General features: G+C 42.8%; 1 protein-coding gene across 1 annotated transcript in view; it reads left to right on the forward strand.

The window, feature by feature from the left end:
- LOC126298308 (dynein axonemal intermediate chain 3-like) overlaps window positions 1-19,356 on the forward strand; it is a 311,679-nt gene that overhangs the window by 155,091 nt on the left and 137,232 nt on the right. Inside the window, exon 10 of the mRNA XM_049989604.1 lies at window positions 8,746-8,979. Coding sequence (XP_049845561.1) covers window positions 8,746-8,979 — 234 coding nt within the window. The remainder of the gene's footprint in view (window positions 1-8,745; window positions 8,980-19,356) is intronic.

Here is a 19,356-nt window from a genome sequence, read left to right on the forward strand (position 1 = left end):
TCAAGGCATGCAGTCAATCAGTTTTTTAGGTATCGTTAATCTAGATGATTCCAGATTCCACACATCCTTAACAATATTCCAGAGATGTTCCTTGCTGGATATATTAGCTTCCCTGATACGTCTGTCCACTTCATCCAGACCATTTCAGTGGGAATGCAATCGGGACTTTGGGACGGCCATACCATATCATTCAGTATTTTCTGTTTTTCCTTTGATGCACTGTAGTTCGTACAGTATGCCGACCGATGTTTTGGGTAATTATCCTGTTGTAAGGTGAACCCTTTCCACTTCGTATTGCATGATACTGAAGTATGCGTAGGTATTGCTTCTGATCCGTACATCCTTATGTTTCACAATGTCGCCAGCTCTATCTCCGGCAAAACATCGCTAAACCATAATAGAACAAATGTTCAAATGTGGGTGAAATCGTATGGGACTTAACTGCTAAGGTCATCAGTCCCTAAGCTTATACACTACTCACCCTAAATTATCCTAAGGACAAACACATACACCCATGCCCGAGGGAGGACTCGAACCTCCACCGGGATCAGCCGCCATAATAGAACCTCCACCGTGATTAACTGTAGGCGGAACACACTGCTGGGCTACTCTTTCCCCTCCAAATCGGCGAACAAATATTCTCCGTTTGGTTACAAATATCGAACTTCGATTCGTCGGTGAATAACACATTCGTCCACTCTTCCGATGTTCAATTACGATGTTTTCTATACCATTCAAGTCTGACCGAGCGAGGTGGCGCAGTGGTTAGACACTGGACTCGCATTCGGGAGGACGACGGTTCAATCCCGCGTCCGGCCATCCTGATTTAGGTTTTCCGTGATTTCCCTAAATCTATCCAGGCAAATGCCGGGATGGTTCCTCTGAAAGGGCACGGCCGACATCCTTCCGTAATCCGATGAGACCGATGACCACGGTGTCTGGTCTCCTTCCCCAAACCAACCAACCATTCAAGTCTCTTCTGTTTATTTATGGGCCTTAGAAGGGGGTTTCTTGCTGTAACACATCCTTTATCATCACTTTTAGTTGTTTTATGAGGTCGTCCTGGTCGTCGTATGTCCTTGTCGCTGCCTGTTGTCTTTTGGCGGTGAAGGGTGTACTGCACTCCCCCTATAGACACAATGTTTCGCAATTTGGCGAATAGATAAACCTGTTTAACTACAATTGCAGCATGTTTTTCTATGGATATCTCCACTAGTGGAGCCATACTAGCAATGTGCACACTTCAATGTCACAAAGGAACTGACGTGCAGGAACCACATGTTATGTATCGTAGCAATGCTTGCCGTTCGCTGCGGACATCACTACAGGGAACAACACAGGTGCACCAAATGCGGCGTCCGTCGGTAAATAGGTAAACCAACATATCAGATAGGTACATAACGTTTATATACAGAACATTGTTTGTTGGATACTGCTGTATCTCGATGACCACAAAAAATATTATGACATATGTAGAACTGTTGCACTATTCCTATGCTTCCTCAACCGGACTCATGGTATTAGACCTTATCTATAGAGAATTAGGACGACGGTTCAACCCCGTCTCCGGCCATCCTGATTTAGGTTTTCCGTGATTTCCCTAAATCACTTCAGGCAAATGCCGGGATGGTTCCTTTGAAAGGGCACGGCCGATTTCCTTTCCCATCCTTCCCTCACCCGAGCTTGCGCTCCGTCTCTAATGACCCCGTTGTCGACGGGACGTTAAACACTAAGATCCTCCTCCTCCTCCTCCTATAGAGAATTAGATGTCTAGATGTCATTTACTGGATGTATTGAAATTGATGAGTGGTAATATATATATATATATATATATATATATATATATAACGGTGCAAAGAACACATCCTCAGTATCAAGAAAGTTTATTATGTTCGAACTGAGAATATGTTCAAGGATTCTGCAGCAAATTATTTATCGCTCGTGGTCTCAGTGTAGCGTCCTCGCTTCCCGAGTCTGGCGTCTCGAGTTCAATCCCCGGCGGGGTCAGGGATTTTCATTTGCCGCGAGATGACTGGGTGTTGTTGTGTCATCATTCATACGCATTACGGTCGGAGGAAGACAACGGCAAACCACCTCCCTAGTACGGCGGTGCGGATCTCCCGCATATTTCCCCTACGATCAGTCAAGAAGAATGGGAATTCATTTCCATTTTCCGTTAGAAATGACACAATTAAGGCTTAATGGGCATTTCCTTATCCTTCCTGGCATACTCCTTACTAAACCTTTATAAGATTTTCTTACCGAAATTTCGTTATCACATATGTTATCTAGTTTTTTTTTTTTTTCAAGTCTTCCTGTCTTGATTTTTTCTTTACGACTGCCCATAGGTTATTCTGTGGAGTTCATGTCACAACTGTTCCCAGAGCACAGTAAAACTTCTAGTCATTTTTGTTTCAATAATCTGGATACAGTCTTTCTTTCATGGCGTGGTGCACTGTCAAGCATAAAAATTACATCAGGAATCGAAAACCACTCATTTATTTGTGGTAACAGCTGGTTTTGCAGATTTTATTTGTACTTTTGATGCTGCATTGCAGTTTTAACAACGTGCAGCCTGCCGGTTGCTTTAGCAGACATGAACTACATGTTTCACACCCTGCCATGAATACTTCTGGTATTCTCTGGATGTACAGGCTGTTTTCCTCCATTATAGTAAACACAGATTCATCACTGAAGTAAACCTTGGTCATAAACACAAAATTTGTAGTCAGATCAATGAATGGTGAAGTCCTCTAAAAGCCCATCGTAAAATGGAAACTTCGTGAGTGTTAACAGATTATCATAATAAACAGTAAAAAAAAATGTTTTCTCAATTAGTTTTAATTAGGTAACACACTATGCCATCCACATTGTATTCCTCAAGTGCTTTGGCCTTGTGGTGTATTACTTTTCATTGCTGTGGTGATCTGGCATTTCCTTGGACAACAAGCTCTTTTAAATCATCTTAGAATAATCTCCTCCTAATGGCTACGACTGGCACAACGACACGGGTAATTCATGTGGTGATAAGACTTCAGTGGATGTGAGCTTTCGGTTTTTTGTGGACATTTTCAGAAGCTTTCTCGTTGTCCAATGGGAAACGTTTAATTTGGCATTTACCACATCCGTATAACGAAATTTTGAGGCTGCTCACAGTTTTCTAAAAACAAAACAAAAAAATTCATATTCCTTATTTGCATATTTGCAAGGCGATTGTGATTGTGCAAGGGAAACACTATCAACTTTTCTAGGTGCAATGTCTTTCGTCATACTCAAAACTGAAAACTCAGGAGCAAATGCTGATCTGCTTCCTGTACACAAAACTAACAAAGTTATCAATATGATAAAATTAAGGAATGAAAATGTGAAAATACATTACATCTGAAGTTAAAAAAATTATCTTTGACTGATATCACTTCTTCCGGTTTAGAGGAAAACTTACCACTGCTAAAAAACGGTGCTCCAGTCAGTTGCTTAATGACATTACTCAATGACAACCGCAGAGAAATTTCAGAGAAACAACATGTAGTACGGCTTCTAGGGATGCATGTTATCGTCAAACGACAAAATACTCGACAAGTGGTAGACAAATTGTGTTGAGTCTAATAATCTGAAGACGTATGTATAGATTAATTTAGTTTGTTTGACAATCGTCAGGGAGTAGAGAGATTTCCACATACTCTGCTGCTATATTTCTGCATGCATTGGAAAATGGTGTGGTCAAGCAACAGGACTGCAAGATATCACACAGTAGACGGATCTGTTGTGCTCAACAGGAGACTCATTAAACTGGAAGCAATCGAATGTGATACAGTAGTGTCATGCACGAAATAAATTTTGTCGGATGATGGCTGCAAGGCGATTGTGATTGTGCAAGGCAATTTGAAAGTCTTTAGAAAGCTGAAATTGTTACCATCACTGTGAACGTTTTGCAAGATGCAGAAATGGTGACCTCTCAAATGAGTTAAGCTGCTGTTACCAGACGAACAAATATACGTCTTCATCGTGAAGGTCGTGGAAAAAGTAAAATAGGCAGATACAACCAGTACGTGGGCCAACTGGAGAAAACAGATTTACCTGTCACGCTTTTACAAATCGCTTCAGCCCTCGCTCGTACTTGGCTCACCAATGTTTCTCCCAGAATCAGTTCACAACTACCGTCCATTGTCGGTACTAATGTGGTACGCTCGAATGATTTTGTAGCGCCGGCCGCGGTGGTCTAGCGGTTCTAGGCGCGCAGTCGGGATCGCGTTGTGATGTCCTTAGGTTAGTTAGGTTTAAGTAGTTCTAAGTTCTAGGGGACTGATGAGCACAGATGTTAAGTCCCATAGTGCTCAGAGCCATTTGAACCATTTTTTGATTTTGTAGCTTACTGAAAAACCGTTATACGAACCATAAACTCTTTGGCCTGGAGATATTCTCACGCGCTAGTAGCGCCACTGTGAGGACATAAACCAGGTTTGCTTTAAATGCACGCTATAACGATCTTGAGTGTTAGTTACCTTTGAAATTTGATGTGGTAAGTTAATGTCAGTCAAGAATAACTATAAGGCGACAAAGAGGCCATTATCGGCACCTCACTGAGTTTGAAAAAGATCGTGTAACAGGACTACGAGAAGCTGGATGTTTGTTCTGTGATACTGCAGAAATACTTGGCAGGAATGTAGCTACTGTATATGAATGCTGATAGCGGTGGTCACGAGAATTTACGGTCTCAAGGAGACCGGGCTTCGGACGGCCACGTGGCACTACCAAGAAAGAAAACCATCAAGTTCGGCGTATGCCTCTTGCATATCGTTCTGCGTTTGCAGCACCAATTTAAACAGCAGTTGGCACCACAGTGAGACAACGAACTTCTGCAAATCGGTTACTTCAAGGACAGCTCCGAGCCAGACGCTCTGTAGGGTGCATTCCGCTGGTCCCAAACCATCGCCATTTGCGACTTCAGTGGTGTCACGCGAGAGCCCATTGGGGAACAGGGAGGAAGTCTATTGTGTTTTCTGACGAAAGCTGGTTCTGTCTCGGTGCCAGTGACGGCCGTGCGCTGATTGGGATGAGGCTAGTTGAGCGCCTGCAACCAGCCAGTCTGCACGCTAGACACACTGGACCTACACCTGGAGTTATGGTCTGGGGTGCGATTTCGTATGACAGCAGGAACACTCTCCTGGTTATCCCACGCACCTGACTGCAAAATTGTACGTCAATCTGCTAATTCGTCCTATTGTGCTGCCATTCATTAACATCATTCCAGGCTGTGTTTTCCAACAGGATAACGCTTGTCCACATCCCGCTGTTGCAACCCAGCGTGCTCTACAGAGTGTCCATATGTTGCTGCTCGATCACCAGATCGGTCTCCAATCGAGCACATATGGGAAATTATGAGGCACCTCCACTGTCATCCACAAATAGCATTAACCATTCTTGTACTGATCGACCAAGTTCAACATGCATGGAATACTATCTCACAAACTAACTTCCGGCACCTGTACAACAGCATGCATGCACGTTTGAATGCTTGAATTCGACATCCTGGCTGTTAACCGGTTATTAATATATATTACCTCGGCAAATGTATTCCCGAACGTTCATTACTGTACATGAATTATTTTTTCGTTTTTTTTCTTTCTGTGTGTTCGTCGAATCCATAACGTACAAAGCAGCTGGGTCCATAAAAGGATACGGTATTCTGCACAGCTACTGCAAGGATACTTTAGAATTTGCTGTACTGCAACAGGTCTTTGTTTCATTTTCGTGGTCTCTTATGACCCTCATCACAGAGCATTCTCAGATATAATCTAGTGCATCCCGAATAACGTAACTCTTATGTGCTGAAGCCCTATTACATATAAAACACATTCTTATTCGTTTACGCGAGAACACTCTGCAGTAAATGAGGAAGAGTACTCAGAATGAAGTTGCAGACACCCCCTGTAAAAAGTACTGCGAGATCCATGTGGAGCGACCAGTCACCTACAGTTATCAGCACAGACCAATCTTTAACTGCTGCAGGCATCAGTTATATAATAAGCCCATCAGCTGACTGACTTGTATCGACAGCATCGCTCGATTATCTAACAAAATGAATTTTAGTTATTGGTCAAAAATCTTAGTTGCTCCAATATGCCTCGAAAAGTATTGGACGTGAACTGTCATTAAACATTAATAAACTATATGTTTTTGGACATATGTTTATCATAATGTCTTCCTTTTTTTCGTGTGAAGAGTCCTCCCCCAAAGTTTTAGAAGTTGCTAATGCAGCCTGAATATGATTTTCTAAAGCAGTTTGTAACAACAACGACGCTGTGCTATTGTATATATAAGTAATTTTTCTTCTTCTGATTTTTCGATAAACTTGTGTAATTGATGTTCTGATTTCATTTCTTTTTTGTTTCATGTCATTATGTTAAGAAAACTGTAAATAAGTTTCAATGTGAATATTAATGTTTATGTCAAATGTCAAGCAATGTTGTAATAGAATTGAAATGTAACAAATGTTGAAACTGTTGTAAGATGTTTAAAATTGTAACTGTGCGTCTGGTCCATACGCAGGCAATGTGTTAGGATATGTAGAATGCTAAACCTCGGGTGAAGACCCTGTCTGTAAGGGAGTGGTAAAAGGTGGATGGCAGGCGAGGGCGGGAAAATGCGCGCGGGCACTGCTCTGCACAACGGGCTAAGTAGTAGTAGTTGGAGTTTGGCGCTGGTTTGAGCAACACCTTCTGGAGCGAGGAGGCTCTCCTGGAAGACGTAGTTTCACTGAGCCTCGGGTATGCCGTTCCAGCGCCTCCACAGCATGGCAAAATTTCATAGGCACTAAATGGAACAGTATTACGACGCAAAGAAGAATTAAAGTGCCGATACATCAAGAGCCATAGCTTTGTTTGTACGTGTGCTCTGTGCCTCGCCATCTCGCCTTCCGCCAACCGCCGCAGCGATACTAGCAGGTTGAAACTTTTAGTACTGTATTCGTATGCATCAGAGACTGAACTGTGCAATAATAACCTAAATTTTACCAGAACTTTCCCATAATTTAATTATCCTCACAACTAACCTAGACAGGGTCCTTTCCAAATGTTGTGCAATCCGAGTGTCCCAAAATGAAAATTAAAATTTGTGTTAATAATAATTATTTGCAGAACTAGCTATGTAAGAATGGTGTTTAAAGAAATGTTTTGTTAGTGAACCAGTAAATGAATAACGAAGGTCTAACGGAGTTGAAAGATAACTTTAATATTGATATAGTAATGAAGTTTATTATTTCGAGACAGATATAAAGGTATTTCAATGAGCAGTAAATAAGATGAAAAGAGTAGTAACTTATATACTGGAAATCTTGAACGCATAATAAAGTCAGTAATCATTTTTTTTAATACAGCTATCATAACAGTTTCAGAGTTCCCCCCCCCCCCCTTTTTTTTTATTCATTTCAATTCTGAAGTGTTCTAAATTGGTTTGACCAGCAAAAGTTAAAGTCAATACAAAAGTCAAAATTTATCATTATTTTATCTTTATCAAAATTGACATTTTGTTTATGGCACGAAAGTGCTATTTCTAGGGTAACCTATGCCCGATTTTAATTACATTAATAGACAGTAAAAAGTATTGTAGTATAAATTATAGTGTAGTGTTATGTATTCATGGGTTTTCCATATCAGTACAGAACGTGAAACTATCAATTCAGTAGATTTTCTGGTTCTAAAATTTTACTATATTATGCAGTCTTACTACTTGTTGTTTTGCATGAATATACACCAACTTGTACAGGGAAGAAACTCAGTTAATGCCTAATTAGGCTGGCGGCCGCATTATTATCAAATTGGTAGCACCTTCAGTGTTGCTTTTGGTCCATCCTGACGTGTAATTGCATTTCGAACTTGCTTGACGGATCATTGTTATTACAGAGTTGGTGTAAGTCTGATTTGCCACCATTCAGGTACACGCGGTCGATATCTATACAAAAATCCTTTCTCATAAGGTGAACCCCGCTTACTTACCATAGTACAGTCTTTAACGTGTACTGTGTGCCCCACAGATTACAAGTTATCGACCACTGTAAATGTATGCCTTACAGTTTTGGGGGCAATAGTTCCAAAGGAAAAGTCTAATAGTCTCATTCCATTACATTCAGACTCAAGTTCGGATGCCAAGTTCTACCGTATCTCTTCCCTCAATGCATGGTGCAACCTGGTAGGTTTTTTAAGGCATCGTTGTTGGATACATGTAGCAAAATGGTGCCCACGTTTAGGGAGTCGTTAATGAACGCTAGAAGATCAGAATGAGACTTCCACTCTGCACTGGATTGTGCGCTGATCTGAAACTTCCCGGGTGATTAAAACTGCGTGTCGCACCGAGTCTCGAACTCAGGTCCTTTGCCTTTCGTGGGCCAGTGCTCTACCAACTCAGCTACCCAAGAACGATTGGCGACGCGTCCTCACACATTTGGGAAGTTATGAGACGAGGTACTGCCGGGAGCAAAGCTGTAAGGACGGGCCGCGAGTGGCGGTTGGGTAATTTAGCTGATAGAGCACTTGCCACCGAAAGACAAAGGTGCTGAGTTCGAGTCTCACGCCGGCAAACAGTTTTAATCTGCCAGGAAGTTTCACTAGCAGATCAGTCTGTTTTACAAAAACATTAATTTTTACAAAGCCCCTATCACGCCGTTCAGAAACCTGATAGTAATTTTGGACAGCTAGATTTTGCGTTCAGAGCAAAACCTCTCACAAATATTGTTTATATTTTCTCCAGGTATGTCGAGATGGAGTTCTGGAAAAAGTTCCACCAAGTTCACCAACACTGCAGTTCTTATCGTGTTCTCTTGATGGCCACATGTACGGATGGAATTTGTTGGAAGTGCCTACACCGAAACGCAAGAAAGTGGTCCAGAAGAAGTCAGCGAAGCGACCCCGTTCTGAAGGCCCCGAGCGGACGCCTGTGTCTCCGTACGCCAAACTGCACGGCTTACTGCAACCTCATTTCAAGGTTAGACAAATAGCTGGCCGATAGTTTCGAGTAAGCAATAAAACTATTTTGAGCAAGGCAGGAGGAGGAAGAGGAGATTAGTGTTTAACGTCCCGTCGACAACGAGGTAATTAAAGACGGATTGAGGAAGTCAATGTCTGCAAATACTGATGATGTAGATTCGAAATCCAGATGCAAAAAAAAATGTAAATGTCGAGTGACTAGGGCCTCCCTTGGAGTAAACCTTTTTTCTTCGATTTGACGCCACTTCGGCGATTTGCGCGTTGATGGGGATGAAATGATGATGGTTAGGACAACACAACAACTAGTTCCTGAGCGGAGAAAAAAATCTCCGACACAGCCGGAAATCGAACCCGGAGCCTTAGAATTGACATTCTGTCGCGCTTCCCCCTTTTTTTTTAATCTCATTTTGTTCGTTGTATGTGCTCGGGGCGGACGTCGCAAGACACCGTTTCAGTTCGTCGTTGATCCATTAACTCAGTTTTTTTACTACAGAGGACAGCTAACCCTCTGACCGAACACGCTGAGTTACCGTGCCGGCTAGCACTCAGCTACCGGCGCGGATGAAATCCAGATAATTCTATGTTATTTATTTGTGGTGCGTCTACAATTCAAAAAATTTATTTTCGATCATCTTGTAGTCTGATGTCAGTATTACCACAAGTTTCTAGCGTTATTTATTGTCAGTTTGAAGCATTGTTTAACAAATAGCTTGAACAAAACAAAGGACTAGTTGTAATGAATTGATAAAGTGCTCTAGGCATCCTCGGGGTTAGGTTTCGTTCCGGCCATTCTTTCTGGATGTGCTACTTTAAAAAAGTTTGTATATTACTAAGCACGACTAGTGCTGTGAAATGTATTTATGTAAATTTTACAGTGTCACAGCCTGCATTCTGATATGAGGATTTTTAAAGGCGAATGTTGTCTTATGGATTAAATTAAACTAAGAGGGTCGTTTAGCAAGTAATGGAACTCATTTTTTAAAGCAGGTTGGTTGTATTCAGTATTCCAAAACACCATATTATTCCCCACTCTTTTGGCTACAAAACATTTTTCAATGTAATCTCTGTACAATGAGACGGCCTTACTCCATATTAATGGGAGGGCCTGTGTGCTCACATGATACCACTCTGCTGGTCGACATCAGAGCCAATGTCTTGCTACATCAATAACCTCTCCACCATCCACGTACTGCTTCCCGTGGAGTGCATCCTTTACTGGGCCAAATAGATGGAGGTCAAAAGGGTCGAGATGCGGGCTGTAGGGTGGATGAGCACGAACGGTCCGATGAAGCTCTATGAGCTCTTTTCGGGTGCGCAGACTTGTGTGAGGTTTTACATTGTCATGGAGAATGTGAAATTCGTTTGCATTTTTGGGGCAAGGAACACGCTGAAGTCGTTTCTTCATATTCCTGAGGGTAGCGCCATATACTTCCGAGTTGATCGTTGCACTATTAGGAGGGACATCAAACAGAATAACCCTTTCAGACACCCGGAACACCGTCGCCATAACTTCACAGGCTGAGGGTGCCGGTTTGAACTTCTTATTCGGTGGAAGGTGGTGTGGGGCCACTCCATGGGTTGCCGTTTTATTTCCGGTTCATCTACATCTACATGGTTTCTCAACAATTCACGCTTAAGTGCCTGGCAGAGGGTTCATCGAACCATTTTCATACTACTTCTCTACCATTCCACTCTCGAACGGCGCGTGGGAAAAAGGAACACCTAAATCTGTCCGTTCGAGCTCTGAATTCTCTTATTTTATTATGATGATCATTTCTCCCTACGTAGGTGGCTGTCAACAAAATATTTTCGCATTCGGAAGAGAAAGTTGGTTATTGAATTTTCGTAAATAGAAAACCGCCTTTGTTTCAGTGACTGCCACCCCAACTCGCGTATCGTATCAGTGACACCCCTATTGCGCGATAACACGAAACGAGCTGCCCTTCTTTGCACGTCCTCCGTCAATCCTACCTGGTAAGGATCCCACATCGCGCAACAATATTCGAGCAGAGGACAGACAAGTGTAATGTAGGCTGTCTCTTTAGTGGGTTTGTCGCACCTTCTAAGTGCTCTGCCAGCAAAGCGCAGTCTTTGTTTCGCCTTCCCCACAATGTCATCTATGTGGTTTTTCCAATTTACGTTGCTCGTAATTGTAATTCCTAGGTATTTAGTCGAATTGAAAGCCCTTAGATTTGTGCAATTTATCGTATACCCAAAATTTATCGGATTTCTTTTAGTATCCATGTGGATGACCTCGCTCTTTTCTTTGTTTAGTGCCAATTGCCACTTTACGCGCCATACAGAAATTATCTCTAGATCATTGTGTAGTTGGAATTGACCGTCTGATAATTTTACTAGACGGTAAATTACAGCGTCATCTGCAAACAATCTAAGGAGACTGCTTAGATTATCACCTAGATCATTTCTGTAAATCAGGAACAGCAGAGGGCCTATGACACAACCTTGAGGAACGGCAGATATCACTCCTGTTCTACTCGATGATTTACCGTCTATCACTACAAACTGTGACCTCTGAGAGGAAATCACGAATCAAGTCACACAACTGAGACGATCCTACAAATGCATACAATTTGATTAATAGTCGCTTGTGAGGAACGGTATCAAAAGCCTTCTGGAAATCTAGGAATATAGAATCGATCTGAGATCCCTTGTCAACAGCACTCATTACTTCATGGCAATAAATGCGTAGCACAAGAACGATGTTTTCTGAATCCGTGTTGGTAATGTATCATTAAGTCATTTTTTTCAAGGTGATTCATAATGTTCGAGTACAGTATGTGCTCCAAAACCTACTGCAAATTGAGGTCAGTGATATGGGTTTGTAATTCAATGGGTTACTCCTATTTCCTTTCTTGAATATTTGTGTGACCTGTGCTACTTTCCAGTCTTTAGGAACAGACCTTTCGTCAAGTGAGTGGTTGTACATGATTGCTAAGAAAGGCGCTATTGTGTCTATATACTCTGAAAGGAACCTGATTGGTATACCATCTGGACTGGACCCTTCTTAAGTGATTTGAGTTGTTCCGCAACACCTAAGATATCTACTTTTATGTCACTCATGCTAACAGCTGTTCTGGGTTCGCAATGATGAACCGAAGTTTCATAGTCTGTGACGATCAGCTTCTTAATGCGCAAGTAATTAAGCACAGATAGCCCTTCGTTGCTATTTATGATCTTCTGTTAGACAGAGAGGAAGTCCAGTGGCAACACAGCCTTAAGTATCCCAACTGACGGACGAATGTGTCAGCACTAACGACAGAAACGTGCAGTTGAGCAGCGAGGTGTTTGATGGTGATCCGTCATCACCTCAAATGAGAAGGTCTGCACGTTCCAACATTGCCGGAGTCACAGCTGTGCGCAGCCTGCCGGCAGGCAGCAGATCGGACAGGTTTGCGCGACCCTGTTTCGTTGGTGACAGACGCCTCAGCCAACGACTTACCGTGCTTTTGTTCACTGCCAGGTAGTTTTCGACTCCGTACCGCTTTTGGAGTTATTGCTGTACACCTTGTCTTTAATATAGCCCTACAAAAAGGAGTGGCATGTGTTCAGATCCGGAGAATATGGCGGGGAGGCCGATGCCAGTGGCCTCTGGGTACCCCAGAGCCAGAATGCGGTTCCCAGAGTTCAGGACATCAAACACTCTTCTGCTTCGATGGGGTCGAGCTCCGTCTTGTATGAACCACATGTTATCGAAATCAGGGTCACGTTAGATAATGGGGATGAAATCATCTTCCAAAACCATCAGGTACCGTTCGTTAGTCACTGTGCCATCAAGAAATATCGCACCAGTCATTCCGTGACTGGATATTGCACATCACACAGTCACCCATAGAGGGTGAAGAGACTTCTCGATCACGAAATGCGGATTAGCAGTCCTCCAAACGCACCAATTTTTCTTATTGACGAACCAATCCAGATGAAAGTGGGCTTCGTCGCTAAACCAAACCAATTCACATCAAAGATCTGTTCGTCAGTTCTATTTACAATAGTGTTGGTGAAACACAACCGCTGTTCCGTGGCTTGGGGCTTAATGGCTGATGGGTTTGAATTTAAGATGGGAAGAGATGCGGGTCTTCAAAAACAATTTGTCGCAGTGTCTCGCAGTTGATTCCCACCTATTGTGCAGCTCGTCTGATCGATTTCCTGAGGCTGATTTGAAACACAGCGCGTGTCGTATCGATGTTTTCAGGCTGTGTCACCTTTTTTTGACGACCAACATTGCAAACACTGTCGTCAGGAACACAACCCGTTCTCTCAAACTTCGAATCAAATTCTTGATTGTTAGCACACATGGAGCAGTTGTCTTCAGCTTGAACTCGGTCGCAAACTTCCTTTGAGCTACAGTTGGGCTGTTATTGCTCGTGTAGTAGGCCTTCACAAGCGTTATTCGCTCAGGCATGCTATACCTTGACATTTTCACGTGCAAATGGCCGACAACAACAAGGCGCGTGCTAATTCCCACCATGCATCGCGGCCAACCGTGCGGTTTGAACGTCCTAACGCAAAACAGTTGAGAAATTAAGACAATTTTATTTCATATAGTTCAATAATTCTCAACCTGTAAGTTGAAGTCCTGCCCATGCTACACACCCTGTCAACATGAATGAAATCGGCGAGGGCAAGTACGTACGGTCCCCTTGTTAATTAATTTTAATGCGCATTACGATTCGAAGGAATAGAGATCGGTGTAGAACAAGCACGGCGGAGAAAATCGGCGGAATACTTTTAAAAGGAACTTTCCGACATTTTACCTACAGGACATAGGAAAACCACAGGAAACCCAAATTTGGATGGCTCGTCCCCCCACACGCTAGTGTATCATCACACCTCAGTCGGTAACAGATTATGGGCCTCCTTCATACAACTATTACTAGTTCACAGGTCTTGCACTTTACTTACAGGTATTGCTGGCGACATGACACTATGGCACTCGGAATTGATGTCAGATTCCCAAGTCATAGCTTAGCCATCGTTCTTCACTGTAGACTGCGCGCTCATGTGTGCTGCCCGCTGTATTTTTCGGAGTTGCAGTCTTCCGTGATCATTGTAACTGACTCGTCTCTGTGAGTCGTTATTTCTTCGCCTAATGTTATTATGCATATTAAACCGGGTATTCCGACTGTGAATCTTTTTATGTTTTTGGGTGACTGATTCACAAAGTCTAGGGCAACTGACGCAACTGTTGAAATATTATTATATTCAGATGCGCTGCTTGTTGGCGATGATGTAATTCTCATGACGATATGCTGACCATCTTTTTGTAATCGCCACTAGACTTCGCCGCTTGTTGCTGCACCATAAAACATAACCTAGGTTGAATCAGTGCCTTTTATTGCTGGCAATGAGGCGATGTAAGTGTGTGTTCCCCACAGACTGCATACGGAATTCCCGAGTCGCATTCTCCAATGTGTGCACGCCACTGTCCGTAAATGAAATTAATTATGCATAGAATACTAATTTGTATTTGCAACCTGGAATACGATACTGTAAAGGTTTTATTTAAGAAATTTCACGATATTTCGTCAAGTCATTTAGCCAAAATTAGAAGATTTACGGTCTTTCCGGGGCGCTCACTTTACGACTTACGGATGTGAAATTTTGGCGTTAGCTGTTGATACAATAGGAAAATGTGCCATGGAACATAATCTGGTTGTCATCTGTAATTTTGAAAACGTTCAAATTTTTGTAATATTTGAAAATATTTCTTCGAGTATATGTTGTATATTTAGTATCATCAATATTTAACATATTCTAAATATTTTCATGTACAAGGTGGAGAAACTAGTTTTACCGCGCTATACGGTGAAGTGCACTGTCAAGTCACATTAATGTGACCACGTGGCAAAGCCTGAATATCCACCTTTTGCAGCACGGACCGCTGAGAGAGACGTGCAGGAAGAGAGTCGACTAGATTCAGGAAGGTACCGACAGGGATGTGGAGCATATACCGATTCCAGTGCTGTGACGAGATGCTCCTGGTTTCACAGCTGAGGGTCCGTGGCGCGAACAGCCCGATCGAAGTGGTCCCACAGATTCCCGATTTCGTTTAAATCCAGGATCTTTGGTGACCAGGAGAGCACGGTAAACTCATCCTGGTGTTCTTCGAACAACGCACGGACACTGAGAGCTGTGTGACACGTTGCATTGTCTTACTAATGGATGCCATCGTACCAAGGAAAAGGCAACCTCATGTAGGTTCAAAAAATGTTCAAATGTGTGTGAAATCTTATGGGACTTAACTGCTAAGGTCATCAGTCCCTAAGTATACACACTACTTAACCTAAATTATCCCAAGGACAAACACACAGTCGCGCGGGATTAGCCGAGAGGTCGCCGGCACGGTACATCAGCGTGTTCAGTCAGAGGGTTGCGTGCTCTCTGTAATTAAAAAAACTGAGTCAAAGAATCAACCATGAACTTGAACGGATGTCTTGTGACGTCCGCCCAGACCAAACGCAATGAACAATATCGAACAAAATGAATTAAAAAAAAAAAAAAACTTTCTAAGGCGCTGCAGTCCTCCCTCGGGCATGGGTGTGTGTGTTTGCCCTTAGGATAATTTAAGTTCAGTAGTGTGTAAGCTTAGGGACTGATGACCTTAGCAGTTAAGTCTCATAACATTTCACACACATTTGAACATTTTTGACAAACACATACACCCATGCCCGAGGGAGGTCTCGAACCTCCGCCGGGACCAGCCGCACAGTCCATGACTGCAGCGCCTTAGACCAACCGCATGTACGGTTGGGCATGGTCCACAAGGATAGATTCATATTTTTTATGCCGCGTGGGATTAGCCGAGCGGTCTCAGACGCTGCAGTCTTGGACTGCGCGGCTGGTCCCGGCGGAGGTTCGAATCCTCCCTCAGGCATGGGTGTGTATGTGTTTGTCCTTAGGATAATTTAGGTTAAGTAGTGTGTAAGCTTAGGTACTGATGACCTCAGCAGTTAAGTCCCATAAGATTTCACATACGTTTGAACATTTTTTGAACATTTTTGATGTAGCATTTTGCCTTCCAGAATGAAGAGATCACCTAGGGAATGCAATGAAAACATCCCCAGACCATAACACTCCTTTCTCCAGCCTGGACCATTTGCTTTCAGACTATCACGGCACGGCGTACACGCCAACGGCCATCTGTCCGATTACGCAAAAAACATGATTCATCTGACAAAAAAAAAACACCAGTCGCCAGTAAATGGACGTCCAGTTGCGGTACTGGCATACAAATTCCAGCCTTTGTCGCAGATTAAGAGCATGAAGCAAGCCAAGCGCTGTAACGCGTCTGCGCGTAGCGCGCAAGTAAAAAAATGGCTCTGAGCACTATGGGACTTAACTGCTGAGGTCATCAGTCCCCTAGAACTTAGAACTACTTAAACGTAGCTAACCTAAGCACATCACACACATCCATGAACGAGGCAGGATTCGAACCTGCGACCGTAGCAGTCACGCGGTTCCGGACTGAAGCGCCTAGAACCGGTCGGCCACTACGTCCGGCAGCGCGCAAGTATTGCACCACAATTAAGTATGAAATTAAAAATCAAAATTTATGTTTAAAACTTTGTTAAAATATAGTTTAGAGTTATAATGTTCCAAATACCAAGTCTTTATGTTCTAGGCTTAACAGTTTACATAGAAATGCCATTTTAAGAGAAAAATAAGTGGCGCTAAATAATGAAGCTAGAAAGCCAGAATTTGGTCAGAAGGTGCAGGTAGAGCTCATAAACAAGTGGTGCAGGATTCCAAAACCATATAACAAAAATTAGCACCGGAATCCACGTTTTTGGAAAAAATCAGAGGCGCTAAAATGGACTTAATAACATAAAAATTTGTGTTATGCTTCAGTTCACGCTAGAAATAATAACTGAAAGACCACATTAAGCTACCTCTTATAGTTTTTGAGTAATTAGGTAAATACTAATTTTGTAACTAAAATGTACCCAATTGTTGAAGATTAAGTACCTGTGATTTTAGTGATAGAGAACTTTGGTTAAAGAGGATAATAAAACATACCAAGTGATAGAGCTATACCAAATTTGAAAGTTGTAGTATTAATAACTGCTGACATTAGTTCTAGTAAAGATATGGTTCAGAGGTAACGCTCTACCGTTAGTTTCACTATAAAAATTCTAGAAGGCAAAGTTATCGTTCTAGTGTGCTGAAACTTTTTCGGTGTTTTCAAACAACTTAACCGAATACAAATAAAAATTAAGAGGTTTCTGAAGTAATTTCTGACTATATTATTAAAGTTTATGTGCCTGAGAAAGCGGTCGTTCGGAGGCTGCTGCGGTATGCAGATAGCTGTAGATAACAGATGTTCCCTCGATCGTCCGCTCCGGTACCTATATAAATGCAGCCCGAGAGGCAATAGTAAGGTTCACTTCGCATTCAGCTACTGTAAGATCCCTGTTAAACGTCGGATCGCGCTCTGCCTCGAATACGTCAGAGCCGAACTGTGACAAAGTGCGTATTTTGCGGTAAAAACGGATAGTGAACTCGCGAGGACTGAACACCGTCCTCGCCAAAGTAACTGTTAGTGTGCCGTCCGTGAGAATTACAATTCCGCATGACAAGTGGTGACTTTATTTCCACTTTTATGGCGAGCGTTAATTTGGAACATTTATTGCAAACTTTCATTGAATAATTTTAGTCACGGCGAAAGACAATCTCGTATTAACGTAGCGTAGAGGTCACCTCTGAACTGCCAAATGTGCTGTTAGAATAGAAAGACTTGGTTTCAATTGAAAATAGTGAATTTCCAAGTGTTGTATGTGAAAAACCTTACGTAATATGATTTTGATTGGAACTTTCTACTTTTATTTAAAATCCTAGTCCTGATCCCGCAAAGAAATAGGAGGATAGGAACTTTTCTTTTAGTGGGTTGGACCAGAATGTGGCCGTGTACACTGGAAACTAAGGTCAGTATGTTTCCCTTCGCTTTCTGGCTGACCACAAAATTAGTTGCCAGGCTCGCGTGAGTAAGATGGTATTAATAATTTTTACCCGCCGCCCCACAAGCAGTCGGCAACGGTGTATCAACCACGCCCCTTCTGCGGAGGCACATACGCAGCAACGTTCGCTGAACGATTGTTGAGGAGACACTGTTTGTAGTCCCTTGGTTCATCGGGACAGTCAGTTGCTCAGTAATTACAAGTCTGTTCGCCCGTACACATCTCCACAGACGTCGTTCACCCCTGCTATCTGTGGTTCGTGATGCGCCAGGTACCTCGGCGCCTGTTTTGGACACTGGACTCGCATTCGGGAGGACGATGGTTCAATCCCCCGTCCGGCCATCCTGATTTAGGTTTTCCGTGATTTCCCTAAATCGCTCCAGGCAAATGCTGGGATGGTTCCTTTGAAAGGGCACGGCCGAATTCCTTCCCCGTCCTTCCCTAATCCGATGAGACTGATGACCTCGTAGTTTGGTCTCTTCCCCCAAAACAACCCAACCCCTGTTTTGGATAGCACTATTTTGCCATGCATGGTATACCTTAACCACGGCAGAACACAGTTTACAAACTTAGCCGTTACGAAAATGCTCCCAGGCTTTTCCCGAAAGCCAATGACCATGCCCTTTTGGACGTCAGATTAACTGCTCCATTTTCACAATACGAAGCGACTGCACTGTTTTCCGCATTCCTCCAGCACGGTTTATTTTTATACCATTCTCTGACAGTTTTGCCACCTGCCGTGTAAATACGAGGCGTGTTTTTTAAGTGAGTACCGTTTTGAAATTAAAAAAGACGTTCTAAGATATCTCAATAATTTTATTTTTACATGAAAGCCTGTACCTTAATCTTCTTTTCTACAAAATTTCCGTCAATATTGAGGCACTTGTCATAACGTTGTAACAGTTTTTGAATACCCTCCCCATAGAAGTCTGACGCCTGACTTGTTCACCACTGCATCACCACTGTTTTGACTTCGTCGTCGTCTTGAGGACGCTGGCCGCCCAGGTGTTTCTTCAAGTGCAGGAATAGATGGTAGTCACTGGGCGCAAGATCGGGGCTGTACGGAGGATGATCTAGAGTTGCCCATCGAAAAGATGTAATGAGATCCTTGGTCTGATTCACCACATGCGGACGGGCGTTGTCTTGCAGCAAAACGATGACCTTGCTCAACTTCCATGGACTGTTGCTTTGATTCTGGTGTGACGTAGGCCACCCATGTTTCATCGCCCGTAACAATTTGGCTTAAGATATCATCACCGTCGTTGTGGTACCGCACAAGTAAAGTCAATGCACTATCTAAACGTTTGGTTTTGTGCACATCCGTCAACATTTTTGGTACCCAACCTGCACACAATTTTCGGTAATTCAAGTACTCGGTCACAATGCCATATAAAAAAACTACG

This window comes from Schistocerca gregaria, chromosome X (genome assembly GCF_023897955.1).
Source record: "Schistocerca gregaria isolate iqSchGreg1 chromosome X, iqSchGreg1.2, whole genome shotgun sequence".
Taxonomy (NCBI): Eukaryota; Metazoa; Arthropoda; class Insecta; order Orthoptera; family Acrididae; genus Schistocerca; species Schistocerca gregaria.